This window comes from Cyprinus carpio, chromosome A7 (genome assembly GCF_018340385.1).
Source record: "Cyprinus carpio isolate SPL01 chromosome A7, ASM1834038v1, whole genome shotgun sequence".
NCBI lineage: Eukaryota > Metazoa > Chordata > Actinopteri > Cypriniformes > Cyprinidae > Cyprinus > Cyprinus carpio.
Window position 1 is genome coordinate 8,530,623 of NC_056578.1, and position 12,609 is coordinate 8,543,231.

At 33.4% G+C, this 12,609-nt stretch overlaps 1 protein-coding gene across 1 annotated transcript in view; it reads right to left on the bottom strand.

The window, feature by feature from the left end:
- Positions 1-12,609, bottom strand: part of LOC109046564 (elongation factor-like GTPase 1) — a 90,250-nt gene that overhangs the window by 70,303 nt on the left and 7,338 nt on the right. Inside the window, exons 8-12 of the mRNA XM_042759483.1 lie at positions 9,513-9,636; positions 6,590-6,669; positions 5,691-5,827; positions 3,838-3,960; positions 2,535-2,634 (exon numbers count right to left, since the gene is read on the bottom strand). Of these exons, the coding sequence (XP_042615417.1) occupies positions 2,535-2,634; positions 3,838-3,960; positions 5,691-5,827; positions 6,590-6,669; positions 9,513-9,636 (564 nt within the window). The remainder of the gene's footprint in view (positions 1-2,534; positions 2,635-3,837; positions 3,961-5,690; positions 5,828-6,589; positions 6,670-9,512; positions 9,637-12,609) is intronic.

A 12,609-nucleotide genomic window follows, 5' to 3' on the forward strand; every position in this document is an offset into this window, starting at 1 on the left:
GTTTGAAAATAATTAAGATTTTTTTTTTATGTTTTTAAAATAAGTCTCTTCTCCCAAGGCTATGTTTATTTAATGAAAAAATATTTTAAATAAATTAAAATAAATTAGAAAAATTAAAATTTTAAATAACAGATTTTTTTTTTTCAAATAATTTTTCCTATTTTTTTATTTGAATATATTTGAAAAATAAATATTAATCACCAAAAATGGTTTTTAACACTGATAATAATAAGAACCATTATTGACACTGAAGACTGGAGTAATGATGCTGAAAATTCAGTATTGAATCACAGGAATAAATTACATTTTAAAATATATTAAACTGTTTTTTAAACTGTAATAATATTTCACAATATTTCTGTTTTTGCTGTATTTTTGATCAAATAAGTGCAGCCTTGGTGAGCATAGAGACTTCAAAAACATTAAAAAAATAAACTTTACCAACCCCATACTTTTGAATGCCAATGTACTTTTTGAAAATAAACATTATTTCAGTATGTTTTACTTAATAATCTTAATTATTCCAAACTTTTGACCAGTAGTGTTTATGGTACTGGAATAACCTCTTTCTAAGGAAATCAAACAGGATCAAACAGCATTTTTATATACTGAAAGTGTCCGACTACTCTGCAAAACCACAACTCAATAGCTACACCAACAATGGAGCTAAGAAAAATGGCTTTAAGGTTTTGATTTACTTGATTTTAATTTCACATTCTGTTCTCTCTGAATCTGAGCAAAGTTAGTTCAAATCCTTCCATCACAGGAAAGATCTCAATCGAAGACACTTGATTTTGTCAACGTGTGTAGTTACTGCACTTTGCCTTTGCAAGGTGCAAAATGAACACCCACCAAGGGCAAATGCAAGTAAATAAAACATTTTAGGAATTGCGACATAGTTGCACATGGTTTAAGTCGGAATGACAGTCTAATCTTCACTGATGTAAATTATGTGAGCGACTCAAATCAAAGTCCTATAAACCATCTACATAAGGAAACATCTGTCCTGAGTCTTTTTCCTCAGTGGAAGATTTAGACATTTATCTATGATGCCTAAAGGCTGTTTTCTCCAGAACACCATGTGGAGACACATACGTGGAATGTTCCTCACATTAAGCCACCAAAACAAAATCACAGTGTCTTCATATTTATGTGACAAGAGACAGAAAGGCTCATTTTGTATGTGATGCTGCATATGAGTGACAAATCAACCTGCAAGAGCATTTGCTACACACACCCAGGATAAATTGCTAAATAATCCTATAGTCATAGGAAAAAAAATGTGCTTTCTTTTGAAAGAATACAGATCCTGCACCACTACTTTTTAAGCTTACACTACATACTAAGTTTGCATTGTGACAGAAATGTGAATGTTCCTCAGGCTTACAAAACTATTAATAAAAATAATGTAAAATACATGTTGTTTATGTCTTGTAATAAATATTTATTGTGAATAGTGTTTTAAAAGATCTAGTTTTCCATATGTGCTATGCTAGAAATCTATATTTAAAATAATATCAAAACAACATCTTTAAATAATTATATTTTATAAAGTGTGAAATAAATGTTTAAAAAAGTGGTTCACCATGATGTCCTGTTTCACTAGTGCAGGGATTGCAAACATTTTTGCCAGCTTAACAACTTTAACCTAAAATATGCCCCTGAGATTTAAGACAAACTTAATTGACACATTCACATGTTCATGTTAATGGTTAATGACAACAAATAAAATACTTTATTTTTTAATTACTTTATTTTTTTATTATTATTAATTTTACATTTTTTATTATTTAATGAACCCTCTGCAGTTCCCTCACAAACCCCAATTTGAGAAAGTTGGAGAATTGCATGTATTAGTTCATATTAGGTCCCCACTAAATAAATAAGTAAATGAGCAAATACATATATACATACATATATATATATATATCTCAGATTAGTATTATTTTAATATCACTTAGATAGTATTACAGTTTGTATTAATATTTGGAATCAATTTTGTTTCCATTTTAAATCGACATTTTGTTGTGTTTGCCATTTTTAGTAGTTTATATATTTATTCATATCAATACAGTTTTTTTTTATTATTATTTCAGTTTTAGTTTTTAACTGAAATGAGAAATTATGCCTTAATTTTAGTTTTAGCTTCAGTTTTAGTTAACTATAATTTACATTAAATCATTTAGCAGATACTTTTATCCAAAAGCAATTTACAGGCTTACAATTGAGGGCAACAGAAGCAATCGAACCAATAATGATCAAACTAATAATATATAAGTGCTGTAACAAGTCCTGGTTAGTCTAACAAAGTTTATATATATATATATATATATATATATATACAATAATGATCAAACTTATATATATAGTAGATAGGATAGAAATAGTTAACTATATTAAGCCTTAATCAGATCAGGCCATGTTTCTATCACTCTATAACTAATTTTGATCTGAAAATAAACTGCACGTAACTTAGGAAAAACAGACATTCGCTTAAAATAACTTATGAAAAGACACATCTGCAAGTTCAATACCTCTGTTTGTTCTGTGGCAGAGCTTTGGAGTCCACAGCAAACATCTTTGACACAAAGACGATTACCGGCGCCGTATCATCAGCCGAACAATCTAGAAACGCTACAGGGGACAAACACACAGAGCAAGCAGATTAAAGAAGAAGTCTTATTTAAGGCCAGCAACACCAGTGTAATTGTACAATTTGGACTTTGAACACAATACAGATGGTCTTTTCATATGAATACGAATTCAAACAAATTTCACAGCCAAGCACCATAAGAAATGACTTTAAAGCGTGATATTACAAACCCTAAACTAGAATTGAGGAGCACTTCCCTTTTTTATTATAAAGTATAATTAGAGGGAACAACTTTTTACTGCACACCCGTCTTACTAATGGTTATAACTTTAACACACAACAATAAATAGCCCACACAACTTGCTGTCTTTAACATGGCAAAGATCATTTAAGGCCCTATGATTTCCATGATGCAGAAAAAGCACAAGATTATTTTCACACATCACACAAAAAGGTGAACCTCTGTTCAGAAAAATAGAAAAAGAAAAATATTTTATTCTATTTTTTCATTTATATTTAATTTTAAAATCTATTGTTTGCTAAGGTCTATTTTTATTACCACAAAACATATCCGATTACTCGATTTATCGTCAGAATAATCGAGCAATTACTCGATTAACAAAATAATCGACAGTGACAGCCCTAATATAAACCTATACTATAATACTATAAAAGGTCCAGTCATACAAAAGAAAAATACTGTGATATACTGTGAAACCATCAGAATACCACTTATCTTCTGGGTGAAATATTGCCTTCAATGAAGAGGAACATAACTAAAGGCCACCATAATACACTGTAAAATATAATTTTTTTCAAGTTTACTGAAGTATGTTTTAAAAGAAAATACTACTTCAGAATTTCACGTTTAATCAGTGTTGCTTGCAGTGTCTTTGTAATTATTTGCGAAATTTATTAGCAATTTCTGAGGTATTTCTAAGTAAATCCTTTACAGTGTAAAGCTTTAAGAAAGCCACACTCCAAATGTGGAGCTGTTGGATCCAAATACAGTTCACAGAGCAGTGAGTGGACAGGTGCTGTAAACCTAGAAATAATCCAGTGGGCAGAAAGTGCTAGAAAAGATCTGAGGGCGACGTTTTCATGAGAAAAGAGCACATGCGTGCAATACGAGCATGAGTTTTCAAAACTGTGTATTCACAGATGGAGTCTGGCGGCAGGAAACACTTTGTGAATCACATCCTCTGCTTACAGGTTCTCAGCTGCAGCCGTTAATATGCACTCACCCTTTTTTAGCTCCTGCGTTTTCTCAGGCAGAGAGTCGAACCTGCGCGCTCCCACGCTCATCAGCTTTTCCACTCTCTCCGCCGAGATCTCAGCTGGGCAGGGCAGCTTTTCACACACCATTGCTGAGAAACAGTTAAAGAAAACACACTCGACTGGCCCTTTCCACTAATAGGGTACAAAATAGGTATTGAAATTTTATTTATTTATTTATTTATTTTTTGGTCACCGAAAAAAAGTGCTAACCTTAAAAAAAAAAAAATGTTGCTTGTCAACCTCAGGATGTAAATTAAGATATTTTATGCTTTTATAATTATATTTAATGCAGCTCAAATTTTCAGATCTGTCCAAATAGCAAGTTCTAAAAATCTGATTTTTTTTTTAAATTATTTTTGGTATTTATTTTATTTTTTTAAATAAAGTCAATCAGTAAGATTTTCTAATGTTTTAGAAATAATTATTTTATGCTCACCAAGGCTGATCTTAATTAATCAAAAGGACTATATGATCAATAATATTGTGAAATATTTTTTATTTTAATACATTTAAAAATGCAATTTATTTCTGTGATGGCAAAGCTGAATTTGCTATTACTCCAGTCTTCAGTGTCACATGATCCTTCAAAAATCATTCTAATATGTTGATTTGAGAAACATTTCTTATTGTTATAACAGTTGTGCTAACTTAGTATTTTTGTGCAAACCATTTTTATTTGTATTTGTATTTGAAATCAACACATTAAAAAAAAAAATAAAAATTAATTAAATCTTAAAATCATAAAACCAGGTCAATTTTACATTTAATAAAAGTTTATCTAACATATATAGTAGTTCTCACTACTAAAAAGCAAAGGTTTGTGCCTGTGATGCTTTAAAAGCAATGGTTCACTTAACTGTGAAAAGTTCCAACTATTTTCTATTTACAAAAAAAAACAACACGCAAACATAAAACACCTGCCAAGTGGACCAAAATTGTACATTTGCAAAGTATTTTGAGAATCACTCAATTACATGTTTAGGGGAACAACTGACATTGCCAAAAGCATTAATCGCAGTGGCGTGTCTCTCCGAGCACCTGTCACCTCAGTAATTGCGAGGCGTGTATTTGTCAATCATATCGGCGCAGAAGGAGCCGTCTAATAGCCGTCGGTTGTGAGTTTCCTCCCCATACAGCTGGAGAGATCACGGCAGGACGGCTGACGGCTGAGGAGGAGGACAACGTCAGTCAAATGCCTAGTGCTGTAGTGGCTAACATCACTGGAGGTTGTGTATAATTAGCAGAGGTCTGTGTGTCGTACGTTTCTAGAATCTATACTCTGAAATGTAGACCTTTGAACAGTCCAAGACACAAGACCAAGAGGTTAAACCAATCTTTAAATGGCAAATTTCTTCCCTTCTATGTTGTTTTAGTCAAACATTGTATCTAGGACGATTCAAAGTTGATCCTACTACAAAGAACAGCTACTTAAAATAATTATGTGACTCAAATTACAAGTTACACGCCTATAACCAACCGCACGGCCGGAGAGAAACAATGGCAGAACTGGCTCGTCTACGAAAACTGCTGAAAAAGTTGACATTATTTATTTAGGGCAGTTATCGCTAATCTAATATCTCTCTCATCTACTGTATTTGTCTCCTTTATTCCCAGTTTTTCAGAGATTGCAGTTATAGATGCCACCAATTACAGTTCACATTGAAAATAAATGCAAGATCAATAATTTTAGATTGTTACAAAAAAGGACTTCAAAAAATTATTTAAAGTAAATGCTTTCTATTTATCCAAGAACGCTGAAAAATCACAGTTTGCACAAAATTATTATATATATATTATATACATATGTGGTAAAGGATACAGAGCACAGCTTGAGACACAGGAAGCCACTGGCTACAGATGGCACTGAGGAGCACTTTGGGGTCCGAGTGTCTCAGGTCACGAGACATGACCTTTAACCCCAGAGAGGTCACCATCTTCTCCACCTTTTCTTTGTCCCTGGAAATGTATAAATGCAGTGCAAGAGAAACAGGAAATATACATTTAAAGTGAATTTATTAGTTTATTTAATGTTTTATTTTATGACTGGATTTTATAACATTGTACACTAGCAAATGTCAGCACTGCTGAGGTCCGTTTAATGCCATCCGTGTTATTTTAGTATTATTTATATACTACTACAGTATTTATTAATACTGTATTTTACATTTTAATCTTATTTTTACATTTTAAGTTTTCATTTTAATTTTAGTAATTTTATTATGTGCTTTTGTCATTTTTAGTAGTCTTTTTTTATTTCAGTTTTTCTTTGATTTATTTCAGATTTATTTATTTTTTTTTAATTTGTACTTTTTGTATTTTAGTATTTTTTTTGTAATTTTGCAATTTTACTTATACTTTTTTATTTTGTAATCAAGTTGTATTAATTTTCGTAAGTGCTACTCTTCTGTTTTTTCAGGTTTAGTAACTTTTTTTAGTAACTTTTGCAATGTTTCTAATTTTTTATTTTTATCTTATCTATATATATATATATATATATATATATATATATATATATATATATATATATATATATATATATATACACACACACACACACATACATACACTGCATACAAAAAAGTTTATATTAAATATCGTATGTGACATTTATTTATTTATTTTATTACATTTTGCAGCACATTTGATTTTAGTGTGGAAAGACAAATCATGTGTTCATGTAAATTTCTCATTTGTACTGACAAATACATAGGAAGTTACCTTCTAGTGACCACAGCATCATACATACTCCAGATGTTATCCAGGACAAGCTGCACAAACAGAGGTTTCTTTCCTTTGGACTGTGAAGACAAAGAAAAACAGGGATCTAATGAGCGTGATGTCCGTTAGGACAGTATACAGTATAAAAAAAAGAGAACGCACAAAACACAAATACACAAATGTAAGCAACCCAGTGACTGTAAGGACTCATTAGTTTCTTTTAAGATCTGGAGCCATAATAAAAAGTCTCTGATGTGGCTGAACAGGATCAAACTCTTCATTAACATAAGTGCTCAAATGAGTTTAAAGGCTTAAGTTAGACTTGACTCTATCAGTCCCGCAAATCAATGTTGCTGTCTGGAGGTCACATCGCCCTGCATAACCAAGTCTCTCTGAATGAGATCTGTCTTCCAGAGCAGAATAATGACAGTGATTGATCAGTCTGGGATGAAGACTTTTTTTTTTGAGTGTTGTACGACTAGCAAGCCAAATAATCTGGTAACTGCGGACTGAGGCTTAGATCTTTCATTCATCCATTATGATTCATTATTCAGATCCTTGTCCTGCATTACTGAAAACATCTTCAACAAGAGGGTTCTTCTTAACCAATGCACAAGATATCCTCATATTGTTTATGGGACAATGACAAATGAACTTCAGGATATACACTTTTGCAAAATCTTTTCAAATCCACATGCTTTAAATGTGGCCACTGCTCACAAATGTACAGGAAAGAGGATCAATAAGTAAAACCAAGATTTATATGTTAAACAGTCTTTACAGTGCAAACGAGGTTATCAATGATGAACAGATGCAAGAAAGGGCCAAATCACAATATGCAAATAGACAGACCACAAAAGAACTTTCTGTCAAGGTCGGTGATTGATTTTAAAAATTTAAAAACCTTTTAATTTCCTAAAAAAAAAAAAAGTTAAATGTTAGAAAAAATCTATTTCAAGTAAGTGCTGTTTTCTTTTAAATTGTAATAATATTTCACAATAATACTGTCTTTACTGTATTTTTTAATCAAATAAATGCAGTTTTGGTGAGCAGAAGAGACTTTTTTCAAAAGTATTAAAATAAAAAAAAATCTTACTGACCCCAAACTTTTGATTTTTATTAATGCACTTTAATTCAGAAATATAAAACAAGTCCATCATAGAAGTGTGAAGTCAAATCACTCAATATAATTTTCATGTGTCATAATAATAAACCCAAATTCAAAACATGAGAGTCACGTTATCGTATCCTGTTATAACACTGTATTCAGGTCTGCTTTGTTCAGATCATTTGTTCATGGGAAGGGAGAGGATGTTCTAGACTAATGTGTGTGTGTGTGTGTGTGTGTGTGTGTGTGCTCTCTAGTTATTAAGGTGAGGTTTCATTGAGGTAACTGACATCCATTAGCATAACTACGGCATATCTGAATGCCCTAAATGGCACTACAAACCCAGAGCATCTAATGGAGGGTCTCTGCTGTCACATCACTCATGTAGCTCTGTCAGCCCACTTCCTGTCAGTCACTCAAAAGGGAACAGCAGAGAGATGTGGCTGCTTCAACATTTCAAAGTATGTAATGTGACAAACACTCTATTGAAAGCTGCAGCTCTTTCAGCATTTAAAGGGTTAGTTCAGCCAAATATTAAAATTATGTCATTAATGACTCACCCTCATGTCGTTCCAAACCCGTAAGACCGTCCGTTCATCTTCGGAACACAGTATAAGATATTTTAGATTTAGTCCTAGAGCTTTCAGTCCCTCCATTGAGAATGTATGTGACGGTATACTGTCCACGTCCAGAAAGGTATTAAAAACAATCATCAAAGTAGTCCATGTGACCTCAGAGGGTCCGTTAGAATATATTGAAGCATCGAATCTGCAATTTCGTGTCCCAAAATAACAAAAATTATGCGCTTTATTCCGCTTCTTTTTCTTCTCTTCCGGGTCCTGTTGTGAACGCGACTGCTGTGACTGTTGACGGACGCTGCTGACTGTTATCTTTGTTATTGGGCGCACCAGAAAACACGTCAGCAGCGTCGTACGTCAACAGTCACAGCAGTCGCGTTCACACTCCACCCGAAGAGAAGAAAAGCGGAATAAAGTCGTAATTTTTGTTATTTTTGGAACAAAATGTATTTTCGATGCTTCAGTAAATTCTAACGGACCCTCTGATGTCACATGGCTACTTTGATGATGTTTTTATTACCTTTCTGGACGTGGATACCGTACATACATTTTCAATGGAGGGTCAGAAAGCTCTAGACTAAATCAAAATAACTTAAACTGTGTGTTCTGAAGATGAATGGAGGTCTTACGGGTTTGGAACGACATGAGGGTGAGTCATTAATGACATAATTTTAATATTTGGGTGAACTAACCCTTTAATGCACCACAACACAGACCTTTCCCGAATGTCTGCAGGTCTGATGAAGGTAAATGTACAGTAAGACTTTTAAAGACTATTTTAAGGTCAATTTAAGTAACACATTGAAGGGTATGCAATACGAAATAGTGGATGACTCAGTGAATATACATCGGTGACATTTAATATTTTGGCTTTCATCACTATATATGTATATCTTTCTTCAGAAAAAATATTGACAAAATCAAAAATTTGAGCCGGAATGTAAACTCAACATTTAATGCCATAATTTTATGAATTTAAGACTTTCTGCTCCAATTTAAAACCTTTTAAGGCCTTAATAAACACTGCATAAACACTGTTGTCTGAAAATAAAGTACAAAAAATATATTTTCTTAAGTGAAAAACAACATGACCCTATTGAAAACCCATACTGTGGTGAAACAATGGCATAAGGATGGCATCAGATTGTACTATCATGGAAATTTTGCTGTTTTGCAATTGTTTTTATATGGTGTTTTAAAGTATACCAAAGTATTGTTAAAAAGTGTAAGACAGTACCTGAGCTCCCTTCATGATTTTTTGGGCTTTGGCGTTGAGGTAGAAATCGCCCCACAGGGTCTTGAGCAGAACCGAGGAGCGGATGCCCATTTTCTGACTGTACATCTCAGCAAACTGATGAATTCTGTCAGAGAATTAGAGACAAGACAACTCAGCATCATTATTTGCACTTGTCATTTGTTATTTATTTATTACATCTCATTAATTTGTAAGAATGTAGTTCAAAGATGTCTGTGACTTCAACACCGTCTCTAATTTATGACAGCAGTAAGATCGCTGCATAATTAACAACTAAATAAATTTAACAGAGTATTCACAGCTGCAGTGTTAAACATCACACCGAGTCATATTCAGTAAGATATCATTAGCCTTCATCTTCAAAAACATATTTCTGTCAGAGCTGTGGAGCAGTGGTTAGTGCATATATAACAGATACATCAGGGATTCCCTAACTTCTTTTGTCAGCTAAACCCATTTGACCTAAAATATTTACTTTAAGTAACCCATGAGATTTTCAGTTGATATTCCCATAATTTAACAACACTTTCACATTCACGATTCTCTGATATCGATTAATGTTTACATTACATTTAGCTAAACAAATAACATAATAAAAATATTTTTGGTTTTTATATATTTTATGATAAAACTAATTATTTAAATTTTTAATTTTTATGATTTAATAAATAACTCATAAACCCAGTTTGGTAAACCCTTCTATGTATCATAAAAAAAAATTATTTTTGTTTTTAATTTTTATGTTTTATTAAATAATTATTAAACCCAGTTTGGTACACACACACACACACCACACACACACACACACACACCACCACACACACACACACACTACACACACACACACATATATTATATATATATGTTCATGGTACAAACTATACAATAAGGTTATACAATATGCATGTTCAATTCATTTGTGAAAAAAATAAGAACATTATATTACAATGATGTATTGTATCTTAAATCATCCATCCAACTGCCCGAATAATATATATATATGGTGTCCTTTCATGTTCATGGTAAAACTATACTTTATATTTATGTTTGGTTTAATTTCATTTTTGTGACATTAACAATGAGCAATACTTTTGTTTCATTTTTTATAATACTAACAGATTCAACTTTTGATTTTAATAATTTATTAGTAAATATTGCAACTAAAATGAATCATAAAATTAATGAATGCTTAAGTTTGTACTGTTATAAAATGTTATAAAACATCTTTAATTGGTTTTAGATGTCCATGACTGACTTCTAACTAGGTCACTTTTTTCTGGTTTACATAAAAACCATACTCAGACGTTTGTTTTCCTGCTTGAGAGATTGATATATCACATTTGCATCAGTTCAGCACAACATAACGACTTCTAGAAATCTCAAAACAAGGCCTCCTTACAGTAATGGACTGAAACGAGCATTTCTAGCCCATATGCTAATATACCTTCTATGAGAATTAATCTTAAAAGAAAATACATACAGTCGTGGCCAAAAGTTTTGAGAATTACATAAATATTAGTTTTCAAAAAGTTTGCTGCTAAACTGCTTTTAGATCTTTGTTTCAGTTGTTTCTGTGATGTACTGAAATATAATTACAAGCACTTCATACATTTCAAAGGCTTTTATCGACAATTACATGACATTTATGCAAAGAGTCTGTATTTGCAGTGTTGGCCCTTCTTTTTTCAGGACCTCTGCAATTCGACTGGGCATGCTCTCAATCAACTTCTGGGCCAAATCCTGACTGATAGCAACCCATTCTTTCATAATAACTTCTTGGAGTTTGTCAGAATTAGTGGGTTTTTGGTTTGTCCGCCCGCCTCTTGAGGATTGACCACAAGTTCTCAATGGGATTAAGATCTGGGGAGTTTCCAGGCCATGGACCCAAAATTTCAACATTCTGATCCCCGAGCCACTTAGTTATCACTTTTGCCTTATGGCACGGTGCTCCATCGTGCTGGAAAATGCATTGTTCTTCACCAAACTGTTGTTGGGTTGTTGGAAGAAGTTGCTGTTGGAGGGTGTTTTGGTACCATTTTTTATTCATGGCTGTGTTTTTGGACAGAATTTTGAGTGAGCCCACTCCCTTGGATGAGAAGCAACCCCACACATGAATGGTGTCAGGATGCTTTACTGTTGGCATGACACAGGAATGATGGTAGCGCTCACCTTTTCTTCTCCGGACAAGCCTTTTTCCAGATGCCCCAAACAATCGGAAAGGGGCTTCATCGGAGAATATGACTTTGCCCCAGTCCTCAGCAGTCCATTCACTACACTTTCTGCAGAAGATCAATCTGTCCCTGATGTTTTTTTTGGAGAGAAGTGGCTTCTTTGCTGCCGTTCTTGACACCAGGCCATCTTCCAAAAGTCTTGGCCTCACTGTGCGTGCAGATGCGCTCACACCTGCCTGCTGCCATTCCTGTGCAAGCTCTGCACTGGTGGAACTCCGATCCCGCAGCTGAATCCTCTTTAGGAGATGATCCTGGCGCTTGCTGGACTTTCTTGGGACGCCCTGAAGCCTTCTTTACAAGAATTGAACCTCTTTCCTTGAAGTTCTTGATGAATCTATAAATTGTTGATTTAGGTGCAATCTTAGTAGCCACAATATCCTTGCCTGTGAAGCCATTTTTTATGCAACGCAATGATGGCTGCACGCCTTTCTTTGCAGGTCACCATGGTTAACAATGGAAGAACAATGATTTCAAGCATCACCCTCCTTTTAACATGTCAAGTCTGCCATTCTAACCCAATCAGCCTGACATAATGATCTCCAGCCTTGTGCTCGTCAACATTCTCACCTAGTTAACAAGATGATTACTGAAATGATATCAGCAGGTCCTTTAATGACAGCAATGAAATGCAGTGGAAAGGTTTTTTTGGGATTAAGTTAATTTTCATGGCAAAGAAGGACTATGCAATTAATCTGATCACTCTTCATAACATTCTGGAGTTTATGCAAATTGCTATTATAAAAACTTAAGCAGCAACTTTTCCAATTTCCAATATTTATGTAATTCTCAAAACTTTTGGCCACGACTGTAGATGCATGAAGCACTTTAGTACTTGTACACTATGCCAC